General features: G+C 35.9%; 2 protein-coding genes across 6 annotated transcripts; both read left to right on the top strand.

Moving 5' to 3' along the window:
* The first annotated feature begins 1,877 nt into the window (after positions 1-1,877).
* On the top strand, positions 1,878-21,171 carry LOC108214426 (CSC1-like protein HYP1). 5 transcript variants are annotated; one of them, XM_064089140.1, is made up of 12 exons: positions 1,878-2,062; positions 2,992-3,320; positions 5,237-5,386; positions 6,479-6,542; positions 6,638-6,847; positions 8,848-9,027; positions 9,354-9,652; positions 9,876-10,152; positions 11,401-11,676; positions 16,712-16,945; positions 18,597-18,767; positions 20,637-21,171. In XM_064089140.1, the coding sequence occupies exons 2-11, from the start codon at positions 3,043-3,045 to the stop codon at positions 18,741-18,743; spliced, it is 2,115 nt and encodes a 704-aa protein (XP_063945210.1). In that variant the 5' UTR covers positions 1,878-2,062; positions 2,992-3,042; the 3' UTR covers positions 18,744-18,767; positions 20,637-21,171. The 5 variants fall into 5 exon arrangements, 4 of the variants coding, with proteins under 4 accessions (XP_063945210.1, XP_017241905.1, XP_017241906.1 ...); XM_017386416.2 differs by having other exon boundaries at positions 20,594-21,171; XM_017386417.2 differs by lacking the exon at positions 1,878-2,062 and adding an exon at positions 2,074-2,124 and having other exon boundaries at positions 20,594-21,171.
* Positions 21,172-23,028: 1,857 nt separating this feature from the next.
* Positions 23,029-24,541, top strand: LOC108213598 (ethylene-responsive transcription factor ERN1). The gene has a single exon (XM_017385408.2). The coding sequence runs from the start codon at positions 23,206-23,208 to the stop codon at positions 24,400-24,402; it is 1,197 nt and encodes a 398-aa protein (XP_017240897.1). The 5' UTR covers positions 23,029-23,205; the 3' UTR covers positions 24,403-24,541.
* The last annotated feature ends 1,393 nt before the right edge of the window (positions 24,542-25,934 follow it).

Raw genomic sequence — 25,934 nt, 5'->3', positions numbered from 1 at the left:
ATTTCAAAATAACAGAATTTTAAATTTAGCTAACCATTATAACTGATATCATTGGAGGACAAAAACTTAGACGTTCAACAAATTTTAACTAATCATCTATATTCATATCTTTACTTTAAACAAAAAACAAAAGAAGTATAGGTATCCTCCCTCCTCTGCACAACTCCAACCTCATCATCTTGTTAGCTAAATTTTTTGCTATCAAGAATAGTACATACGGATGTAATAGTAATTCATATTATTAAAAATTAAAAATGATTGTTTTCAGAATGCATAGAAATGATGACAAAGAGGGTGTTTGCATGGGTTTAAAGCCAGTGGCGAAACCAGGACTCGTAGTTATATATCCATACTCGCATAAATAACTTCTCAATATATATTATCATACTATCATTCAGTCGTGCATCTCCCATCCTATTACGGTGATAAGTCTTGATTGTTTTGATAGCAGAAAAAACTCTCTCAACGGTAGCAATGACAACGGGTAAAACCAGAGCTAACTCAACTAGAAGATAAACAAAGAGATAAGTAGTGTGTATGTGTTTCTTAACAATCATGACAGAAAGATTTTCTATAAAGTTATGAACAAGTTTTATAGCAGTGAACATCCTCAAAAAATGTATCCCATATTTTTTGAAGAACATGGAGATGAAATGAACTCTAACAAACTCGTAGCACCTCTTAAAAAACTAAGGAGTTTATATTATTTTTTGGAGAAAAGCTAAAGAGTTTGTTGGAGTTGCTCCGAGTGTATCCGTTTGAATGTATTTGTTAATTAGACATCACTAATTCAACGGGGGCTTAAAAAAAAGATTTATTGTTTTTTCGAGGTTAAGGGGGCTCTAGCATCCCCTAGCCCCCCTCTGGTTCCGCTTAAAGCCCGTGTTTTAAGTCATCTCTGACTTTAAGCTGAAAAATGTCTGTTTGTGTAATAAGTCAAAAGTCTGCTTAAAGCAAAAAATAAGCTAAAAACTGACTTAAAGCCAGAAATTAGTTTGAGCTACTTTTTTCGGGGGTTAAATTTTTTTGAACTTTTTCTTTGATAAAAATTACTCCTAATTCATAAGTTACTGATAAATCAATTTTATTTTTATTCATAAGTTACTGATAAATCAATTTTATTTTTATTATTATATTTTTAGTAACTCATAAATTATTCATAAGTCAAAATTATCAAAACATGACATTTTAATTAAATCACGTTAAGTTATAAGTCACAGGCTCAATCAAAAGTGCATAAGTCACAGGCTCAATCAAAGGGGCTCAAATTCTCAAGAGGAGAAGAGAAAACTAGAGCTGTTTAACGAACCGAGCTGTTCGCGAACAAGCTCGAACTCGGCTCGTTAAGAGCTCGTTCGGCTCAGCTCGTTAAGTTAACGAGCTCGAACACAAAAAATTGTTCGTTAAGAAAACGAGCTCGAGCCGAGCTTTTAGTATGTTCGGCTCGAGCTCGGCTCGAACTCATTCGGCTCGAGCTCGGCTCGTTACAGCTCGAAAAAAAAGAATATTTTCATAACAATTTCGTAATATATATATGTTATTGAACGCCGAATCCAACATATAATATATCAAATCGATCATGAGAATATCAACTATAATATGGTACCATCAAAACATACTAAAAATTTTATTTGGCTTGCTATTTTAAAAATAAAGTAGCGGTTTGGCCTTATTTTTCTCTAGCTCGGCTCGGCTCGGCTCGACTCGACTCGGCTCGTATTTGTTCGTGAACAAGCTCGTGTTCGGCTCGTTAGTTATCGAGCTCGAGCTCGAACACTTTTTTTTGTTCGATAAGAAAGCTCGGCTCGGCTCGGTTCGATAAGAAAAAATTTAAAGCTCGGCTCGACTCGATCAAAACTCGGCTCGGTTCGTGAACAGCCCTAGAGAAAACGATAAAGAAATGAAGGAGACCAGTACATGACTTGCATTTGCAATTAGCTCGCGCGATTCCCGATATTATATACCTGAATTCAACGCGGCAGCTCCCCCACAGATACCAAGTCGGTGCGATTACACTTGGCCGCAATCATATACCTTGCTTTTTTCCCATTGTTCTGTTCAGGTACTAGTACTTCTCATCCCTGCCTCCCCTATTCTCCGTATATGTTATATGTATACACATATGTATGTATACTTGTCTGAAGCACCTTATTATTAGTTTTGCTCTTTCGCTTACCAGATAAACTTTGTCTTGTTCGAATTCTAAACGTTGTTTATGTGTTCTGTTATATATTAGATGTATAGGATTACATGATTTGGCTGTAAGAGTAGTGTTACATCGCTCGTATGTTTAATATGAATTTCAAATTTCATTCAATTCGTGTCACTTCTTCGGTTCTTCTGTTAATCGGTTCCGAACTAGTCGAATAATTTCTCATATTAGGAAAAAGATTTTAAGTTACCAGCAGTCACTCGAGAGCCCGATTTTGGGTTCAAAAATGGATTTCTAGGAGTCCATCTCTGTGGGAAATATATTCAACGGTTCAACTTCACGTTCATGCTCTGTTTGGTTGGGAAGTAGGGAATCAAGTGGAATTGAATTCAATACTTCATCGTATCTCATCCCAGTTCATCAACCCCAACCAAAATCAACATTAATGTCTAGTTGTAGATTTTGAACTATACTGGATATCGCTTGGTCAAATGAGCTTTGATACCGTGTCAAGTTACATTACCAGTTACCCTAAAACGTGAAAACTTTGGAATGATAAAATCTTAAAGTGTAAGAATGATATCGACTGTTCCATTATTATCTATGGAATTTTTTGTACTTAAATATTTCTGTAATAGTACCAGAGTTACAAGTCAACAAAATCAGCTTCTGCTGTTGATATACGATGCTATTTCTTTAATGTCCCCACTTTCATGCACCTTGTTTAAGTTTAGAGCTCATACTAACATCATGTCAACCATAGACATATCTTGCTTCATTTGAAATGAACGTTATACTGCTGTTTGTTTTCTTATGTTTTTATTTGGATGCTTCTGCAGTTACAAGTGAGAAGTTTGTGTGGATGATCAGCAAACTGCAAATTTGCAAGAATGATTTTGTCTGCTCTTCTAACTTCTGTTGGGATCAACTTGGGTCTTTGCCTTTTGTTTTTCACCCTATATTCCATATTGAGGAAACAACCAAGTAATGCCAATGTCTATGCACCACGTTTAGTTGTTAAAGGAAAATTGCAGAGAAACGAGTTTAACTTTGAAAGGATCTTGCCTTCTGCTAGTTGGCTGAGAAAGGCATGGGAGACATCTGAAGAAGAACTTTTATCAGTCTCAGGCTTGGATGCTGTCATCTTCATGCGTATATTTATATTCAGGTTTAATTACATTATATAGCTAATTACGTACAAATCAAATTTGCTATATATGTGTGATCTCCTTTCTACCCATTAACATAGCTATTAAGCTGTCTTATGGTTGTCAGTGCGTTGTCTAGTCTAGGTGTCTAGGTGTCCATATGGTAATTAAGTATGAAGAAACTTCCCTTATGCCCATGCATGAGGTGTCTAACCAGTATTTGCCCTCCTGGCAACGATGTGATGTGACAAGTATTTGTTCCTCTGTGGGTGTGATCATAAATTCTTGCCTATCTTTTGTCATTGGTTTTTGACTTTTTGGTTTAAATATACATTGTTGAACCAATTTTCAGCGAAGTAATCTTTAAACTAATCAGGAATCTGAAGCGCTTCTTCAACCTTTTTGGGTATAATCAGGGCTGTAAATGACTGAGGCAGGCCAATATATCTTACATACAAAATTTGGTGTTTGAGCTAAAAGAATTGACCTTGGATTTTTTGCGAATAACTTATACTGAGCTTGATTCCTCAACTATTTTATGTTGGGATTGCTGAATATTGGCTTGGTAGTACCCTTTTGAAGCTAATATAAAATGTAGGCCTAAACAGTTAAAGAATTGGCCTCAAGCTTTCCAGAGCTAGAGCCCAACAAGAGAAAGTGTGTAATTTAGCTGGTTACTTAATGAACCTAATCAAACTTGGCTTGTTGAGCTCAAGATTTTTAGAGGGGAGGCTAGGGTTTTAGTAAGCCTTTTAAATTTTATCTTGTCTGTAGTGGTGAAGCCATAGTTGAAGATGATGGTGGGCCAATTGTTAATTTAATATAATTTCTCCCCAAAGAACAATACTTAATGGCACTAAAATATGTGTTTATACAATTTTGATCTCAGCACACATATTATTAATAAATATTAATGTAAATAGTGATGTAAACAACCACTTCCTCTGTTCCACCCAAATGTTAACGTTTGGGTTGGGCATGAAGATTAAGGAAATAAGTAATGTTTGGAAGAAAAATTTGTATAGTGGTGGGACCGATTGATATTTATTATATAAAGTAGGCATAGATGAGGAAAGTATAGCGCTTAGTTGTTTTTTATATTATAGAATTACTGTTTTTGGTAAATTTTGAAATATAAAGAATTTGAAGGGACATCCAAAAAGGAAAGTGTAAAGAAATAATCGGGATAGGGGTATTATAATTTTTATGTTAGTTCTCCCTCTGGTACACAATCTAAGTTGCTTGACTTTTTGTGACTAAAAAGAATTGAAAAATATTAAGTTTAGCTATGTAGTCAAAGCACATTGAGATGTGTGCAAAAAGTCAAATGACTTATATTGTGTACAGAGTCGAACCAGTCGAACACTATCAGCTCAAATTTGAGCTCAACAAAATAGTTAAGTCCGAGCTTGAGTTCGATCCAGCCATTATTTTTAAGCTCGAAGCTCGGGTCAACAAAAGTTCAATAAGTTCGACCCGGCTCGAAAGCTTGAATTGATTTTTTTAGATATAGACAAAAGCTCGAATGTGATGAATTCTTCTCAATTTCGACTCGATTTAATATGTAAACTTACTTTAGATAGTAAAAATCTATATAATAATATATTTGTAATATGTAAATAATAAAAATAAATTGAGGCTCTATTAGGCTCTCAAACCTGGCGAATCGAGTGATTTGAAGCTCGAGCTCGACTCGACAAAACATTCGAATAGCTCTAGCTCAAGCTCGATTTTTTTTGAACTGAATTCGAATATTTTACAAGCCAAACTCGAGTAGCTCACGAAGAGTTTGACTCGTTTACACCCCTAGGGTGGGTGGGGGGGATGCATACCCTGGTGCAAGGGTAGCTCGGCCCGTGCTTCTCTAAATGTGTTCTATATTGTAATTAGGATGTCGTCTTATTTTTTTTGTTTTTTCTGATGTCTTGTTATGCAGTATAAAGATTTTTACTTTCGCCATGACCATTGCACTGATCCTTCTTCCTATCAACTACTTGGGGGATCAATTAACGTTGGCTGACTTTGATCTGCCAAATAAGTCTCTGGAATCATTCAGTATTTCAAATGTCAATGATGGATCAATCAGGTGATTGATTACTTTGTTGTTACAGCAGCACATAATATATATGAATGTTGTCTGAGCCACGAAAGATTATTGACTAGCGGTAGATGAATGTGGATTATGGTGCATGTTTCAATATATAAGATCAGAAATGTTTTAGTTGTACAATCTTAGTATGTTCCTTTTTGATAGTTTTGCAAGCTGTGAAAATTTGTAATCTTGAGTAATTATGTTCTCGTAAGCCATCACTTGCTAAGCCTAGGTCTTCTAACATCAGAGGGAGTTTACAGGAGTGGTTCTCTTAATCTTTATTTGCTATGTGCAACAGGATGCATGGCGGAAACATATGAGTTGGAAATTTATGGTCAGGATGAGATTTTTGAGAATATTTGGATAGATAATATAATAAAAAGAACATGTGAATGTAGGAAGAATTTCCATAAGTGATCTTCACACAAGATTTGGCACCTCATTTGTAGAACTTTAGACCTTAAACAGCATCTTAGTCAATGCTTATCTAGGAACTATGCGTTGATTGATGACTAGATTTTACTTTTTCTTACTTCCTCAAAATACAGTAAGATATATGCACAAAAATTTGTCGCAAACTTAATATAGAGGAGAGGTGTATAAGCTTTATAGCTGTCTACTCTGTGAACAAAATTAGAATCTAAATCTGATAGGGCTTTTATCATTTTCCTTTTAGAAGCTACTCCGATCATGAATTTAAAGGCTGAATAATTGTTTTATTAACCGACCCCCCCCCCCCCCCCCCCCCCCACACACACACACACAGGGTAGCCTAATTACACAGTGTGGCAGACTGATACTAATGAAGTTTTTCCCTGACAGGAATCCGTTGCATGTGAATTAGTAACTTGTTGCTTATTTTAAGAATCTTACCTAATACATAACCTGGATTCACCAAATTAATTTTTATTTCTTATACATGCTGAATAAAATCTTAACATTTACATCAGAAGTTTATGTTCATTCTTTGATTGCCTTGATTTGATTTATAGAAATGAGAAGTTGCTGATACTGATTGATCTGTTCTAAAATGGCTCTAGCTAACTTTTGTAAAGAGACCCTGAAACTGTTTTAGCCTTTCTGAAGGTTATGGATTCACTTCTCTGCTGCTTATATCTTCACAGCATTTGTCTGCTATCTTCTTTACTCTGTAAGTAATTTCCATCATTGTTTGCTGGTTCATTTGAGCTGTGAAGCAACCTTTAAAATTTCTGGGGAAGATCCTAAAGAAATTTTTCCGTGCAGGAGTTCAGTTACATCTCATCGAAACGAATAACGTGTTTTTATTCATCTGAGCCCAAGCTGCATCAGTTTACTGTATTAGTTCGAAGTATTCCTGTTTCGTCAGGAATCAGCTATAGTGAAAGTGTTGAGAACTTCTTCACAGAGTACTACCCTTCTACATATCTTTCACATGTTATTGTTCGTCGAACAAATAAACTCCAGAAGTTGATTGTAAGTATTTCTGCTAAAGCTTCTCCTAGTTCCTGTGCATGAGTGGAATTATCTCCTACTATATATTTATTAATGATGATTTACGTTGGCTTACTATTTAGAAATGTTTTGAACATAATGTCTTGGATTACGTTAGTTCAGAAGAACAATGTGAAGATCAAGCAAGTACAAGGACAAGACATAAACCAGAATTTTAGCTGAAACTCTTTTGATAAGTTTAGGTCGATTTAGAATTGAAGTGGAAACTATTTTCTTAACTAAGTAATAAAGAGACAATAAAATCTTCTTTTAGAACAGTTGTGGACCTTGTGGTAATCATTTCAGGAACCCTTTTAGTAGCATGCAATTAGCTTGGGGGACGTTAATCATAACCATAAAAATTCACATTTTCTGAATAAGTCATAATTATCACAAGTTCTTTAATCCAGATTAAAAAAAAATCTTCTATATAGTAAATACATTCCTTCCTTTACACTAAAATACATGTGAACATATGAAAGTGTTTTCCAATTATGAGTTGCAGAGATGGACCAGTTAAACAATGATTCAGAATCTTATAAAGGGATAATGTTATCATGAAGTAAATAATGTGATGATTTAGTCAGTGTTAAATGGAAATTCAGAGCATGAGAAGATTCCAGAGAATTATGAGAAACAGTAATTAAAAACATTCTTCCCCTTATATCCCTGACAAAGCTACAAGTCATTCCATTTCCTACAAGGTAGCATATACTAGTGGAACAAATAAAGGTTTCCACATATTAAATTTTTAATATGCACCAAATAACAGATGACAACATGTACAGATATGGCAATACTAGTGGACTAAGGCTGTTTTCGACACATGGTTTGATCTTTAACTATTTCATCAATATATATAGATAGAGTCCTACTCCAATAGAAACCAAATTAGCCTAAAAACTAAAAACCAGTTTCTGGACAGTTTTTTATCACTATTTTTAACTACAGAAATCACTAATTTGTACATAATATATCACTAATTTATATATAGCATATCTCGCCAAGATAAATATATATATATACATATATGCAACGTATATGACCATCATCTTCACCCAAATCGTAATAATGGACCTCTTACCACCATTACCAGACGTCTCTATGACTTGCCACCATTGTCTATCATCACCAATAGTCACATACACTTTCCATCATAACTTACAAAACTAACGACTACTTCCCATCATCATACAACTTCTCTTGCGGCTTCCTACCGCCAAGAACCTTCCTATGGATGAAATTGATCATCTATAATCGATTAATAGTTTAGATAAGTAGATTTTCTCAATTTTTATAATAAAAATCGCTGTTTACATACTGTATAAAAACAGTGATTAGTGCAGTATAAATTAGTGATACCCGTAGTTATAAATAGTGGTAGGGAAACTGGTTTCTAGTTTTTATTTTAAGAGTGGTTTCTATTTGATCATGAGCCTATATATATGTGTGTGTGTGTGTGTGTTTGTGTGTGTGTGTGTGAAGTCTAAGCCTATCATAAGCTCTAGCTATTAGAAACCATAAACCCCGCAGTATTCACAACGAACATGTGCGGATGTAGCCTATCTTACCAATCCGTTTAAACAAACTACGTAATGACTTTCCAGGACTGTGATGACAAACCAAGGAATGACGTTCCCGTGATTGTTTTAACATTATGAAAAAGATATCTGGTATGCAACTCGAGACAAAATCATTAGCTGAATTTTGGACTGGGTTCTAGTTTTGCTAATCTCTCTCCCTCTCTCCATTATCTCTCTGAAAATAGTATCACTCATGGAGTCTCAGTATTTTAATCAGTTTGGTCTTGAAGGTTTTTGGAAGGCTGTGAAGCTTGTGACTTTATGTAATTCTAGTATATTGTACAACTTCAGATGTCATAAACTAAATCTTTGATTAATGTTTTTTTTTCAGACTTCAATTTTGTTGTCATCTTTATTGTTCTGTGTCCTGCAACTCAAAAACTGTATTTTTTTTCTTAGAGTGATGCTGATAATTTATCTAGAAGGCTTCTTCATATGAAATCAAGGAAGTCTACTCGACAAAAGGTCGGACGTGCTAGCTTTTTAGGTCGGAAAGTTGATCTTTTGGATCAATATGAAAAGAAACTTGAATTTCTGGTAGAAAGTGTCAGAATGGAGCAGGCTTTAATAACTGGACAGGTAATGTGTATCTTAAGTGTTTGAGACATAGTTTACCATTTTGGGCAGATTTGAACGGCGGCAAGTTGAATTAGAAACTCCTGTAAAATCTTGCATTGTTGAAAAGTTACATGGTCTTTGTGACCAAGTCACGTATTGTTAATAATAACATTACTCATCACGCTGCATATATGATGCAAAAAAATGTATAGATGTTCATGTAGGTGGGTCTGATTCACAATATTCTCTATAAAACACAAATAATTTTCACATATATTAGTCAGAACTTAAGATATTTATTTAATGTGAGCATGCCCAACCAATTAGCTACATCTTTTAAAATACAGGAAGTGCCTGCTGCATTTGTTTCTTTCAAGTCACGGTTTGGTGCAGCAGTAGCTTTACACATCAAACAAGGTGCAAATCCTACAGAGTGGAATACTGAGACAGCCCCTGAGCCCCAAGATGTGTATTGGCCCTTCTTCTCTGCATCATTCATGAGAAGATGGATTTCCAATTATGTGGCTGTTGTCGCTTGCATTGTTCTTACTGTTTTGTTCTTCGGTCCCGTTCTTTTGGTACAAAGTCTTACTCATTTGAATCAGTTGGAGACTTGGTTCCCTTTTCTGAAAGGCATACTGAGTATGTAAGTGTTCTCCCTTAATAATTTGTATTTTCTTGGTATCTCCTCCCTATTAAGCTCATTTCCTAAAGCAGACCATTTTGAGGCTTATAAGGCTCCTATCTCATGTAACATAAAAATAGTTATATTTGGACCTCGTGTCATGACTTACTAACCATTCAAGTAATTTATTGTCCATAGCCTTACTGGTTGGAAAGTCTAAATGGTTTTATTCTGTAATATACAGGAAACTTGTCAGTCAAGTTATCACAGGATATCTTCCTAGTCTTGTTCTGCAGATGTTTCAGTACTTTGTGCCTCCTACCATGATAATGCTCTCCTCTATTCAAGGATACATTGCCCGCAGTCAGATAGAAAAGAGTGCCTGCTATAAGGTACTCTGGTTTACCGTATGGAATGTGTTCTTTGTAACTGTCCTATCAGGATCTATTCTTTACCAGACTAACGTCTTCCTGGAGATTAAAAAGCTTCCCAATGTATTAGCTGTTGCTGTTCCAGGGCAGGTACATGCTAATTTGAAAATCTTGAACCAGATTATACAAAATTTGTATGCTATATATTGTATGTCTTAATATATTAACCTCATGTCATTTTGAGCATCTGGGAACACAATTACATTGTGATAGGGGGATCTGCACGAGGAGCGCCATGATGCACCTCCTGTTGGTCATTTAAGTAATATGTCACACAGATAGGAAGACTTAAATTATAAATGTAGTTACCGTAGTTCGTGTTTAGATGCTTATCGCTTCTCCCTCCATCATCAGAATGATGTCTTAACTACAGATTTCCAAGCAGATCAAATCTTCTACTTAACACTGACACATATTTTCATTACAAGAATCATAGATCCTCAATCATAAAACCAGTAAGGTACTATCTTCCCCTTTGCATATAAAATCTCACTCAACTAGTTATATTTAGGAAAATCTCAGATGATGTAGAACTAGTAGTAAAATTGATGTTTTACCAGATAAGAGGTAATGACGTAAAGCATTATCGTTTTTTATTTATATGGTCTCAGCAGCAGTAGCGAAGATGGACATTAACTTCACAGATTCATATTCCTTTAGAAGTCAACTTCAATTTTTTTATCATTGAACATACAACTCCTAAATAGTAAACAGAAGTTATATGTATTAAACAATGGCTGTAAGGTTCTAAAGAACTGTAGACTCAATAGAATGATAATATACAATATCCAATTCCTTCCCGGTACCTCCCAAGGAAAATCTTAACTGGTATTGTATACAGTACAATGTGGCATTGCTTGTGCTCAGTATGAATTTGGTGTCAGAATCTCTCATTCACATATTTAAAATCCCAGTCAGGGTGATATCCAGTTTCTTATCAATGTTGATGAGAAACAAACCTTGGTACTGACAAAATATTCTTTGGGTCACACCAAAAAGTTAATCCAAGTGGCCATACATGGGCAACAAGTAAATGGACAAACATAAAGTATATTTGTCTTGTCTAAGTTTGGGTTTGGGACCTTTAGGTGTCAGGACAAGTGATATGATAATTCAATTTAAAAAGTTAAATGTTGGTCCTTGACAATAAAGCAATAAAAACCCTATTATCTTTTGATAAAAAGAAGTCTAGTTCTACCCATAATGTAAAAGAATAAACAAGATAATAAATCAATCAGAGTAATTTGTAGTGTCACTGTCCGTAGTTTCCATCTTTAATCTATGAACTTTGAAGTGCTCTTATGACCTGTATGCTAAAATTTGATTTGTTCTTTATAGGCGGAGTTCTTTATTGCATATGTTCTGACATCTGGCTGGACAAGTACATCTTCAGAACTGTTTCAGTTGATTCAACTTATCTGGAGTTTCATAGAAAGAAATATTCTAGGCAGATCTGATGATGAGTTAGAGGTCCCTTCAGTTCCATACCATCGCGAAATTCCCAAAATTCTCTTTTTTGTGCTTCTTGGTATAACATACTTTTTCCTAGCCCCGCTAATTCTTCCATTTATCCTGGTTTACTTCTGTCTGGGTTACATCATTTTCCGCAATCAGGTTAGTAAATATGTGCCTTCTTTCCTGCTAAACAATTAATTACCATGACTTTGCTTGTATGGGAATGACTAAACATATTAATTTGTTCTCTGTTTTTCTCTCCTACTGAGATGTTTTCTTTAGTAGGGTAGCAAAGGTCATATTTCTAATTGAATATATTACGAATCTTGTAATCTACGATGGACTTATATAATAGTATTTGACAAGTCCTTCCGCCGTCAGCTCTTGGTCTTGGGTCGGAACAGGTAATGTCGAAACATGTTAAGCTTTACAGGGCTTTGTAACTCGTAAGGCTCTATAGAACTTGTAGGCTTTGCAGCTTCTTGGGCTTTGTAACACTCGTAGGGTTTTGTAGCTTCTAAGGCTCTATAAAGCTTCTAGAGCTTTGTTGTTTCTAGGGGTTTGTAGAGCTCATAGGGTTTGTAGCTTGTAAAGCTTTGCGAGGGTTGTAATATTCTGTAGCGATCTACGTGGGTCGTGGAACTTTGCAACTTCTAGGGGTATGCATGGCTTGTAAGATTTGTAGCTTGTAAAGCTCTGCTGGGCATGACAGGGTTTTGCAGCTTGGGGCTCTATAGGACTGGTAGGACTTTACAGCTTGTAAGGCTTTACATGGCTTGTAGGGCTCTGCAGGACTTGGAGGGATTTGCAGCCTGCATATAACTTGCAGGCCTTGTTGGAATCACCTTCAAGCTCCCTAAAATGGAAATGCCCGTGGCGGGTTATATCCGCGTAAGCACCTCCACTATGAGAATAAGTATCCGGTGATTTAAAAATAATGTAAATATGTATTTACTCGTAAAGAGAAAAAGTAGAGAAAAGGTAGAGCACACTTATTGGAGAATTCAATGTGGTGAAAGTGTAATGAATGAGAGAGCTCATTTTCTTTGAAGTTGTTGATAGGTATTTGTAGGTTAGGACGAAGGGCGAAACACGTGCGCAAGTGCCCACTTGGGTGACAAGCCATTTAAACCAGGAGTCGATGTCAACTCTATATGAGTTGCAATTTATCTTCATACTATGATCAGGTACTTATAGTTGCTTTGTTGCAGGCACCAATGCTTTGTCTTTTGTAGGCTTTGAATTACATGTGTTTGATTTATTGCAGAGCTATAGTGCCTGTTAGCGCTTTGTCTTGTATGTGCTTTGTTTGTTGCAGAGCATGTCTTACGGGTCTTGAAGGTGTTGTAGGCTTTTGAGCTTTGTTTTGGACTTGAACTTGATGTTTGAATAGTGAAATTAGGCTTTTACAAACCACATACTACCATTTGTCTCAGATAAGTGATATTGGTGGGAAAAATTACTTCATTATGAAATCAATCCTTGTTCAAAATAGAGCCATGAACCATCCAAGAACAGGGTTTCAAACAGTGGCTCGGCTCTAGAATTGCTTCTCCTGAGAATTTCTTGCACTTTACTTTTTTAATATATCAACAAAATCATTTTAACTTCCTCTCAAACCAGTTTGAGTATTTGTATTATATATCATAAAACTTTTAATTTAAAAGTTAAAGTTTAAGTAGGTGAAATATATTTTAGAAGTTGAATCATCTACGGAGTTTTACTATTCGCGCTACCTTTACTAAACTAACCACACCTCGTGAATTGTATGTAAATGGTCTCGACGTGGTTCTTGCGCTCACGTAAACTAGAAACCAAGCACTACACTCTTATAGTCAACGGTAAAGCAAAACAAGACAGTTATTAATTCGGGTTCTAGGCAGTTTCAGTGTCATCGAAAATCGGGCTTGCGACGGCTTACTACTTAGGTTGTGTTCACTTGGATGGAATGGAATGGAGGGAGAATGGAATGAATTTTATACACTAAAATGGGGTTGATTTGAGAAGATGTTTTTAATTTTCATTCCTTCAATCATTCCATTACTTTTTTAACTAGAATTCTAACCCACATGTTTTGGAAGGAATGCTCATTCCATCTCTACATCATATTTCCTTACAATCTTTATCACAAGAAATTTAAACTCATTTATATTTAGTCACTATTAGCTCATACTTTCTTCTTTCTCCATAAAATTTCTATATAATTTTTCATTCCATTCTCCCCTCATTCCATTCCATCCAAGTGAACACAGCCATAGAGTTTCGAGGCTTAAACCTCTTTCAAATCAACACCAATCAATCCCCAAACTCATAATCCACTCAGTCAAAGCCTCTATTAAAACGCAAACCAACGATCATATAACCCATCCTCCAAAATAAACAAACCACTCATCTATAACGTAAAACAATTAAGCATAACATCAAACAATTATATGTAACTATATTAATGTTTAAAGCATTTTGATTTTAAAAATCACTATTCATCAGCTTCTTTGACTTTAGAAATGAGATTGCAAGAGTGAATGGGTTCAAGAGATATCACTCTGGATGCGTAGCCCTCGAAAATAACTTCGATTTAAGTCCTAGAACGCAAAGAACAGATGATCCTAGCTTGCTCTTCCTTTCCTCTTCATTTTTTTCCCGTTTGACCAAGATGGGGTGAAAAAGAGATCTGATGTTATGGTAATGTTTGTTTGAGTTTGTGTGTGTTTTTTGATTAAGTAACAGCTTTTGTCATAATTGCAAGTGAAAGTGGCACAAATAGTAAAACTCTGTAGATGATTTAACTTCTAAAATGCATTTCACCTACTTAAACTTTAACTTTTTAAATCAAAACTAGATATACTCAAAATGATTTAGGAGGTAGTTTCATGTTTAAAAACGATTTCGTTGATATATTAAAGATGCTAAATTGCGAGATTAGTAATTCTTGGGAGAAGCAATTCTAGAGCCTCTGTTTTATCAAAATGGTTCATGGCTCTGTTTTGAACAAGAATTGATTTCATATTAAAGTAATTTCTCCCATCAATATCACTTATTACTCGCATATCCCTCTTATGAGGAATGAGGGAGTGGGGGGCAAATGGTAGCCGTTTGTGGATCACTTGTACCATTCCCGCAATGAGAAAATGGATCCAACCTATATAATCCCCTTTCCTCGTAACTCCGGAAGTAAGTATTAGTTTTAATAATGAGATTTCAAGGAGTGATATGAAATGTTTGGATTTTGGAGCAAAAAGTATGATGATGTTTAAATCTTCGTGAGGAATAACTGGCAAATGGGTAGAGAGGATACCAGAATCTGGATCCCCTTGAGTGTAAGTAGCGGGAGGTTTGTGAAAACCCGTCCCTCAACCGTGTAAGAGGCCGTGAATACGAGTCGATTTGAGACGATCTTATTGACCATAAAGGGCATTTGTAAAATATTTGTTGCCCCAACTTGAATAGGTCAAATGATTTACGTTTTGTTTGAGAGGACCTTGTTGACCTAAATTGGTTTGTGTAAAAGATTTGTTGCTCCTCAAAGGCTTGAATAGGTCCCAGGATATAAGTAAGAGTTTTGTCCAGAGGACAAGTCGATCTGAAATCACCTTGCTGATGCGAGAAGGCCTTAATAAGAAGTTTATTACCCACCACTTATTGCCCAAATGTTTACTAAGGCCCCTCGGGGAAACAAGGTCCTCTTGACCTAAGTCTTTGGACATATCAAAATTTAAGTAGAGGATAACCAAATTTATCCGGGCCTTATCAGGTGAACAAGGACCTTTCAGGTCAATATATTCTTTCGAATAAATTTCCAACTTAAACTCTTGGACCTATTCAAATTCAAGTGGAGGCAACCAAAATTTATCAAGGTCCCGCCGGGTCAACAAGGTCCCTTCGAGTCAACAAGGTCCCCTCGGATCAACACTTCCTCTCAGATAAAGCTCCTTCTTAAGTTTTTGGACCTATTTAAACGTGAGGGGCAACCAGAATTCAACTAAGACCTCTCGGGTCAACGAAGTTCTTTCGAATCAATACATCCTCTCGGGTAAAGCTCTTAATTTCTTGGGCCTATCAAGACTTAAGTAGGGGGCAACCGAATTTTTGCTAAGCCCCCGGGATCAACAGGATGCCGATGGATCAACACATCCTCTCGGCTAAAGCTTCTACTTTAGTTCCTGGACCTATCCAAACTCGAGTTGGGGGCAACTAATTTTTTACTAGGACACAAGTAAAATATGCTTTACAGCTTTGCAACAAATAAAGCATATGCAAGGCACTACGTGCATATGATAAGGCACTGGCATGCTCTAAGCTCTGTAACAAACAAAACACATGCAAGACACAACTTGCATAGAGAAAAGCACTGGCACACTCTGCAGCCTTGAACCAGACAATGGACATTCAAGACAAAGCCTGCAGAAGGGAAAACGCTGACACCTGCAACGAAGCAAGTGCAAGTACATGATAATAGCATGAGGCAAATTATGACTGACGGAGGGTTGACATTGATTCTCAACCAGCCATGTGGACACTTGGTCATGTGCAAGCACACGAGCATAGCCTATAAATACCCTCAACAACTTCAAAGCAAGGAAATTCTCTTATTCATTACATTTTAACCATATTGAATTCCTGATAAGTTTACTCTGCATTCTTTCTCTAGAAATAATTGCACATGTATATACTTGCATTATGTTTTCCAATCACCACCGGATACTTATTCTCATGTTGGAGGTACCTGCGAAGATAAAACCTCTTGCAACCATTTCTATTTCAGGAAGCTTGAAGGTGAACAAGCCCTTGTAACGTCTATTCCTTTCCACAGAGCCTGCAAGCTACAAAGCCTACGAGCTACAGAACATACAAGTTACAAAGCCCAACAAGCCCTTGTAACGTCTATTCCGTTCCAACAAGCCAAGAAAGTAGTGCCCAACAGTAGTTGGACTTATCAGTATCAAGCTATTCTGTCCGTACCATTTTATTACAATAAATGTATTTTGATTAATATGGTAAATCATTTAAGATCAGTTTTTAGGAGAATTTTTAATATATGCATTATCTTTCTGACCTTTTTTTTAATTGCATCTAGACTCAATATATTTTTTTTAAAGTTGAATTATAGTTCCTTCAAGAAGTCCTGTCCACCCCCCACATGGCTAATGCTATTGCCTTGGTGTTGTGTTACAATATATCTTTGTTCTACCTGCAGCTTTTGAACGTATATGCACCAAAGTACGAGACTAATGGGAAGTTTTGGCCGATTGTGCACAATTTGACCATTTTTTCCTTGGTGCTGATGCACATTATCGCCTTCGGTATATTTGGGCTGAAAAAAATGCCCCTGGCTTCTGGCTTTATGATTCCCCTTCCAGTCATGACTATCTTATTCAACAACTATTGCCGGAGAAGGTTTCTACCAATGTTCAGTTCGTATGCTGCTGAGGTACATTGACATGCCTCGATTTGTCTTATAAAAATGCAATCTCTCATTGTATACATCTTACATATTAAATCTTATCTAGCGAGATTTAAGCTAAGATTAGTATTACTTACACTTCCTTTTTAGAATATGAAAACTGGATATATCTATCCATGAATCAACTTTCAAACATTGCTGCATAATCACGCACATATGGAAACTCTTGCATAAAGGGCGTCTAAAATCCTATGCATCCCACCACCTCTTCTCTTCTTACACAAATTCCCTGCATAATCTTGTCCTACTATTCCTATACTTGTAAGTTTCCTTGCATCCCTTGAGTGGGTTGTTTCTTAGTTCCTTTCCCCCATTTTTTTACCCCAGGTATAGACCCTATGAACTGTGACTTGACATTGTCTTTTTTGCTCATTCACCACGTGAAACAACAAATTTGGTTTATCTAAGAATTGATTACTTCAGCCTATTTAAGCACTACGCAGAACTTTTTGCAATTTCCAAGTACTTTCCTCGATCTTTGTTGCCCTCACCCATGAAATATGTATAACCTTTATGTCTGTCTCAAGCTCAGTCAAGCACCTACTTGAAAAATTAGGACATGCATTGAGGCTAAGTTGTGTCTTTACCTCTTTTTATTTGATTGTCATTTCATGGACTTTCTTTGACTTAACAAGTAATAAATATTTCATGATATCCAAAGTATAATACCCATGCTTATTACAAAAGCTCTTTGAACTTGTTACCAATAAACAATGAAACCTGGAAAAGCTTCACTTATCAACCCCCACTCTCCCCATTAAAAGGAGAAAATAAAAGATACGAAAAGAAATTTCCCTAATAGACAAGAACTAGAAATTGATGATCTGACCCCGTTCTTTTCCCAAGACGAGTCTTCTACTCCGTCCCTCCCGCCAGGAAGTTTACGTACACTGTTTGCACACATTTTGAGGCTCTCGTAATATATAGTTCTATAACGTACTTTTATTTTTTCTTTTTTTGAATAAAAGTTTAAACTTCAAACTTTTTTTCAGAATTTTTTTAAAAAAAATATATATAATGTAAGTATACTTTATATGAGCCTTAAAATGCGTGCCAAAAAGTAACATAAAGAATCTGGTGGGACTGAGGGAGTATATTTTTCCCCATCTAACTACTCAACCTTACAGTGTGAAATGAATATAGGACTCTAAACTACGTTTTTTTCAGCCTTCTTATGCTCTTTAAAACTCCTAAGCTAATCACCTAGTGAAAATTAATATAACGATATTGTTTCACATTCATTTGGATTTATTTGTAGTGCGTATTATGTTCTTAATATTAAATACAGATCTCTGGAAAGAACACAGGTAGTCCAAGTCACACTATGCAAGTTGTATATACTTGGACGTTGGTATGATAATATGAAAAGTAATAAGGTAATGTAACTAATTTGAAAAGGATAGAACTGTATCTTAATGTGTATATTAATAACATATGCATTTACTTCTTCTCTGCTGACATCACACAAATGTTACTGTGTCTGTGTTTACGGTTGGTTGTCCATTTTATTTATTTTATTTTTTATTTTTTTTTTGGGTGGGTGGGGGGGGGGGGGAGTGTCACACAAATGGTTGTTTGTTCAGCTACAACTGACCTAAAATGTACTCCTGTCGTGCAGTGTCTGATAAAGAAAGACAAAAATGATCAAAACAACCCAACAATGGATGCTTTTTATGAAAAACTTGTCACTGCTTATCGTGATCCTGCGTTGTCGCCAATTCAAATTACTGAAAACATTGATGGGCTCAGCGCTCCCCTTCTTTAGGCTACTGAAGTTTGAAGTTGAGAGGTATTTCATTTTGCTAGTTCAATCTAAAACAATGTTCATGGTTCTGATAGTGATAGGTCAGTGTTTGCTTGAAATCATCTTCTTTTCAAGCTATATAACTTTGTTACTCGAGTTATATCTCATATATGAGAAATGTAAGCTTATTGTGTATCAATGTTATATGATGCCATATACGTATATAGGTAAGCTTCTTGTTTATTATAATGCTTTATAGTTTAAGCTCTTGGAAAAACGTCTTACATCTGTTCCAAGGTGGTAGTCCAGTAGTAGCTCTTTGCAGGGATTGCCTTGCATAAGCTCCTGTCAGTAGTTTTTGCTCTTTTTATGTTGAGCAGTTTCAGACCCATTATTCTCTGAGGCATACTCTATTTAAGTATACTTTTTTTATCAATATGATTATTCACTTAGCAAAAAATAACTAAATAATGGTAAGTGTGGTTTATAGTTCTGATTTGGATAATGTGTAGTGAATCTTAAAACAGTGAACAAATGAACAATTTCGGTTACCAAGCCTAAAATATCAACTTACTGTCACACAATAATAGAAATGTGGCTTATATGCTAGTTAAATTTTAATTGCATATTTGTGAAGCGTTATTAAAGTGAGCTTAAGATGTGTTCTAATAGCACCATCTGTTTAGCAGATTACTTTTTGCGGAGTTTTTATATATATATTTGTATATTGGACCATGAGTGCCTTCTCTTCCCTCCGTCTTGCTCTCACCTATGGATTCTTTTAATTTCCACAATTCAGAATCTGTATTTGCTAAACTTTAATGCTGTACTGTAGGTTTTATCACATATCAACCAGGCTCTATAAGCTAACTGAGAGAAATAGAATAGTTTAATTATATCACAGTATCTCAATATATATACAGAAGCTTAAAAACTCAATTTATACAGAAGCTTAAAAACTCAATTTATACAAAAGCTTTCGAACTGAACTAGAGCTAATGCAAGGGATATCCTGGAAGTAGTTCAAATATGACTTATCTAGACCTAACAATGAAAGAACTAGTTCCTATAAACTAGGCTTGTTATTTGACCACTTTAGCTGTTAGAAACAGTGCTGCATGGTTCATGGGTCAGCCAATGGAATCATGATCCAGTTCCCATGTACCGGAACACGATTCCTCTTCGACCCGGATCACCCAGGGATCACGTTCCAGTTTGCTGATTTCGGCGATCCACCTTTAACTTAGACGATATAAGAAAGGAACATAATTTGACACTATCTTGATTTAGATTGTTTTTAGAAACGTACTTTAGTAAAAGAAATAAGAAAAGAAAGAAGTTGGGAAGATGATACAGTTGAAAGAAAAGACACACTAGACGTGCCTTTTTACAAAACAGTTTTAGATCCCCATATAAACACATATTGAAGGTCCTTACCATTTATTAGATAACCTTAAAAATCATTTTATGATCAACTTGCTTCTCTATTTTCGGGTAAAATAAATATTTAATTATGAAAATCATAACTAGACTATATATTTTATAGTAAAAGATCACTAAAAGGGATCAAGATATTGAACCGCGAATTGGATTCACGGGTCATCGTACTTGATTCATAAGAACTAACATTTTATGTACCCGATCCCGTGCCAAGTACCCGAACGACCAGTGAATCATGCAACATTGGTTACAAATTAGCTCATGTCCAATTTCTACCATAATCATAACCTACCTGTGAATCTCATACCCCTTGGGAAAAAGAATATCCATAAAGTAGTCTAAATCTCATACCCCTTGCCAAAAAGAATATTCATAAAGTAGTCTAAACATGTTAGATTCTTGCTCCTAACGTCATTCGCAATACGGTGCAGGTATGTAAACTCTTGATCCTGTATTGGTATATCTTGCATGTAGATACTCAGTCAAAAGACCCTGCAGCCTATGAAGGATGTTAAACATTCCAACATAACCTATATGTAAGAGGACTTGCATAATCAGCATCCCCGCAGGTAAATCTAAGGGTAACTTAAGGACAGAGCATATTTTTTTGAAGTTCATAGCTCTACAGAGTTGGTTTGGGATATATAACAAAAGGAAAGGAAGAGGCTTTGTCAGCAGGTCAGCTAAACCTGTGAGTCACACCTGAACGAGACTTCGTATTGTTAAGTTTACTGATAAGCTCAAATACTCTACAGCCAAACATCTTGCTTAAAATGAAGAGAATGCTACATTCCTTTGCATTTAAATTAAGAATTGTACTGGAATTTATCTATCTTAAAAATATCCTTTTACTTTTTCAGTATGTATCGCTGATTAACATCCCACTAAATTCTACAGATAGGGAATTTGAGTTATTCAGGATACAAAATTCCTGTTGAATTATGTTGTGCAAGTCCTTGTTTCGTTTGTATCATTCTTCTCGCATGCAATCAATTATCAGTTACCTGGATTTGCTATTAATGTTCATACTGACTAGACAGCTTTCTATCCCAATTCTGACAACATTGTTTAGGATTTAACCTCTCCTTTATATTGTTGGGTGCTCAGGATGTGGTATTGATAGTTTGATACTAGACACCATATTTGTTCTGTATACATTGCAAAAAAATAAATATTAGGGTTGCCCGTACAGGCTCTGTTTTATATTTTTTATACTCGTACTACTACTCTTGCATAAAGATAAGACTTTGTTGAATCTTAGTCTATGTTCGTACATATGGATTTTGGATTTTTATTAGTTTGATTAAATTTGCGGACCAGTTTATCTATGTGGATTTATAGTAGTTTGATTAAGTTTGCGAACCAGTTTATCTATGTGCTAGTCTGCTAGATAGAGCAACTAGCCTCGGCAAACACAAGTATATTGAACGTATTGTCTGTTTTGTAATAAACGATCTACATTCCCCACCAACAAATACCGTCTCTTTCGACTTTGTTTCTTCTTAGCCCTGGGGAAAATTGGTGTTAGAAAAGACATTTAAGTTGTCTCAGTTACGTATCTGGTGTCAATTTATACTAGTTTTGAATTTCCTTATGTCATTGTTCAAATTTACAATTAATATCTTAGACATCCTAAATATTGTGATTTTTCTTATGTAAGCATGACTTCAAGATACCTAGTATCAGACAAGTCAAAATTTTAATTTTGCAACAAGTGGATATTAATATATTTAAGCAGTATTATTATGCTCTGCGAGACATTGCTCCATACTGTTGCGATTGTGTGAAACATACGCTATGATTGTAACAAGAAGACATGGCTTAACGAGAACTATTCCCGTGGAAGTTGAATACAGAGGAGAGTAAAATGTAAGCAGCCCATTCTGAAAAAAGGGCCCAAATAACCAAATTTTGGAGTTTAATGTCTTGAATAACAAATTTTGTAAAAATACCCCAAATGACATGTAAAAACGTTTGTCAAGTAGCGTCTTATATAATAAATTAGAAAGTACGTATTATTGAGGCGGTTTGGACGGACTTAAAATTATAACTTATAATTTATAATAATGTAATGTGATAAGTGTTCAGTTTTAATTGTCTGTTTGGTTAATTTTATATTATAGATGATTTATGAGTTATTAAAAAAATTAAATAAAATTTGAAAATTTATTTAGTTTAGTGTTGAAATTGATTTTGTTAAACAAATCATAAAAATAAATAAGCATATCCTACTTCTTTTTTTTTTAAGTCTGTTTCTGACTTATTTCTCGTTTTAATCTGATTTCTAACTTATAAACAAATAGATATTTTTCAGTTTAAAATTAAAAATGACCTGAACTCATGTGCCAGTATTCTCAATTCCGACCTGCATATGCCATGTTTAGTTTCTCGGAGATTTTATTTCTTAGTAAATGGAGGAAATACTATAATACAAGGATGTATTAAGAAACATTGGCGTTTCCAATGGGCTCTGTTTGTAGCCATTGTTCCTTAGCCTTCGAGTTACAACAAGGGAAGAAAGACAATAAGTCCTTTTCTAGACAGTGATAACTTCAATATTCTGCTTATTTACAGCTTAAACTATTCATCATTGATGGATTACATTTAATGATCCATGATTAAATATTGTCAGCTGAACCGAATGATTAATTTACATAGAGTAAAACACTGACTACATATTAATAGAAAAGTTAGTCTCAGCTTACTGGAGTCAAAGCATCTTCAGTGATAACGGCAGACAAATTCATAGTTCACATCTCAATCTAATTTATTTTTATAATATTGTCTCTGTTTATTTATTTATTGTAGTTCTTTTTGGCCTGGCCCTGAGAAGGAGCTTCCATGTGGTTTCCTGTGAGCCGAAATGAGAGAGTTTACAAGGAGATGTGAACAAGCAGTAGAGACCTTTTCAACTCATCTGCAAGTTGACAGGATCTTGATCATTTACATGCAGACAAACAATCATATTTTAGTATAAATAGAATTGTGATGTGTTGCGAGATCATAAGGACATAAGATTAGTCCTGGAGTGAAAACAATAGGTATGGCGAGGAAAAGAAAGGTTGGAGAAGCGGTGAGTGAGAGAAGTTCTGAGGAAGGGAATGGTGGTTGGGATGATATGGTGAAGGAATCAGGTTGTGTTTCTGAGGTAGATGTAGGTGGAGTGCGACGAGCTAGGAAGAGGTTTGTTGGGGTTCGTCAGAGGCCTTCGGGTAGATGGGTTGCTGAGATCAAGGATACTATACAGAAGATTAGAGTATGGCTGGGTACTTTTGACACAGCTGAAGAAGCAGCAAGAGCCTATGATGAGGCTGCTTGCTTGCTTCGTGGAGCCAATACGCGTACTAATTTCTGGCCTTCTCCCAATTCTTCGTCTTCAGCTCCTGCTCTGCCTACGAAGATTACTAATCTTCTGCTGCATAGGCTCAAGGCCAGGAACAACTCTTTGGCTGCAGCTTCTTCTACTTGTTCTCCTGCCATGACTTATGTGGAGAAGGAGCAAGAAGAATGTCGTGATGAACTGCAGGAATTTTCTGACTCCCAGTTCACTGATTTTCTTAATGACACTGAAGATTATGTTCCCCTTCAAGAAATGTTCACCAGTGCCAGTTCAGATACTAGTGAGCATTACAGTACTACCAACAGTACTTTTGAGCCGTCCTGTGATGAAAAGGGTAATATGATTCAGGTGAATGGACTCGATGTGGACTACAACTGTGGCGACTTGGCTGATCAGTCTTCTGGTAGCCAGTGCTCAAGTGATGTGACGAATGATGAAGGGAAAGTCGAAGAAGAGGGAGAAGAGGACACTAGTGCTATGGATTTGCACTTTGTGGATGAACTTGAATCAGCTTTTTCTTGTCCTTTTGAAATTGCTGAGGAAATAGCTGAGCAAGGAACTTATGAGGGCGAGCCAATGATGATTAGCGAGGCCATGGAGAGGATGAAATACGAGAGGAAGTTCTCTGCTTCTTTGTATGCATTTAATGGTGTGAATGAATGTTTGAAGCTGAAACTTCGATCAGCAAATGCCACTCAGAAAGCGTATCCTGATCAGCTGTCCAAGCTGAAGAATGCGTGTTACAATTACCAGAATAAACAGAAGGAAGAAGAAGAAGAACAAGAATGTGAGGTAGTGGCGGAGACGAAACAAGACCAGGAAGTAGAAATCTGCAACAATGAGGGTGAATCATCACTCTGGAACTCTCTTGATCTTGAACCCATTTGCTATGTTAATTAGCTGCTAGATTTTCTTAAGCTTATCTAATTCCAGGAGCTAACCGATCCGCGAAATAGTAGCACTGTTATCTCTTCTTTTTTCTCCAAGTTGGAGTTCTCAATGAAGCAGGCTCCCCCAATCTGGTGTGGTTTAAAATTCATTTCAATCTTGCGATCCAATTTATCAGACATGAATTACTATTTGAAATTAAAGAACCGGTTCGAATATATAGTACTAAAAATTCTCTTCAATTTAACGCATGTAAACCAAATGTATCATCATTTTAATTATGCAAGTTATTATAGTGCTGATTTGTTGATAATCATCATGTCAAACTGCATCAAGTGAGCACTTTAGTCCCAAATTATAATATAAGATGATCCTGACAAGCCCTCCTCCCAACACCGGACACCCTGAGGTTTTGGGAGAACTGGTCACTTAACATGTTATCGGAGCTCCAATATTCTTATATTTAAGTATGGATACGTAGGCTCGAGTGAGGAGGAATGTTAGAATATAAGATGATTCTGGTAAACCCTCCACCTAACATCTTGAGATCTTGGGAGAACTAGTCATAATTTAACAATAGCACGGTGTGTCATGTTGCTAGTAAAACTTCTGCTGGCCGATTTTATTTAAAACTATCACCGACCCTGTGCACAGTTGCTCTGTTGCTAATAAAACCTGAAGCAGATGCCATGGTATGAGTACGGAGACTGTATGGTTTACAAAAAGGTTTAAAATGAACAAAAACAGATTCTTCAGCCCTACTAACTTTCAAGAAAAGGAGACCCCTGAGAGAAATCATTACGGACATTAAGCATGTCAAGTGAGAGTGAAGAAGGCAGCTTTTTCTATTTAAAAGGTGTCGCTGAGATATACATGAGCATTGAAAGCTCAAGAATATCAGTTTGGCATTGTTTGCTAATGAGATGGGAGTAGCTCAAGTTACATCAAGCATCATCTTAAGGGAAGGTTATGAATCCATGCAGTTTTGCAAAGTTCTTGTGCTTTTTATTTGTTAACAACTGCACCTCATTCCTGAAACTCTTGCCAAAAGCTGGCTCACAGGATTCTTGTGTAGTTTCTTGACAGCCACTACTTTCTCATTTGGTAGCCTCTGCCATAGCCACCAGTTCCAATGCAAGTCTGAGATCAAAGTCATTTCTTGCTTTCTTAATGTACTTGTTAGGCATGTTAAGGTATTTGAATTTTAGACAGAAAATACATATCCATTTTTCATATTAGCTAATTGAGATTGGTCAAGAAAACAAGTAGGTGAGTTTCGAAAGCATGCTAGTATCATATCTGAGGAAGTTTCCGTTGAGGCTACGTGACTGGAGATTTAGGCTTTCAAGCCTAGGAAGAGCTGAAAAGTTGAGATTACGTGGGTGTTTGTGTAGGGCTTAAAAGCCCAGCTTCTGACTTATAAGTTAGAATTAATTTGTACCGTTTGTGTAAAAAGTCAAGAAGCACTTATAAAAAGCTGGAAATGCTAGCTTTTGTTTCAGGACTTCTGCTTATTTCCCAAACACTTTAATCACTTATAAGTC

The sequence above is a fragment of the Daucus carota genome, chromosome 3 (assembly GCF_001625215.2).
Source record: "Daucus carota subsp. sativus chromosome 3, DH1 v3.0, whole genome shotgun sequence".
NCBI lineage: Eukaryota > Viridiplantae > Streptophyta > Magnoliopsida > Apiales > Apiaceae > Daucus > Daucus carota.
This window is presented reverse-complemented; position numbering and strand designations above follow the sequence as displayed.

What these genes read in the sequence shown, in the direction of transcription:
- LOC108214426 (XM_064089140.1), top strand. Translation starts at nt 3,043, where the DNA reads ATGATTTTGTCTGCTCTTCTAACTTCTGTTGGGATCAACTTGGGTCTT. An exon ending in ATGCGTATATTTATATTCAG is followed by an intron (nt 3,321 to 5,236) that starts GTTTAATTACAT and finishes CTTGTTATGCAG; the next exon opens with TATAAAGATTTTTACTTTCG. An exon ending in GTCAATGATGGATCAATCAG is followed by an intron (nt 5,387 to 6,478) that starts GTGATTGATTAC and finishes GCCTTTCTGAAG; the next exon opens with GTTATGGATTCACTTCTCTG.
- LOC108213598 (XM_017385408.2), top strand. Translation starts at nt 23,206, where the DNA reads ATGGCGAGGAAAAGAAAGGTTGGAGAAGCGGTGAGTGAGAGAAGTTCT.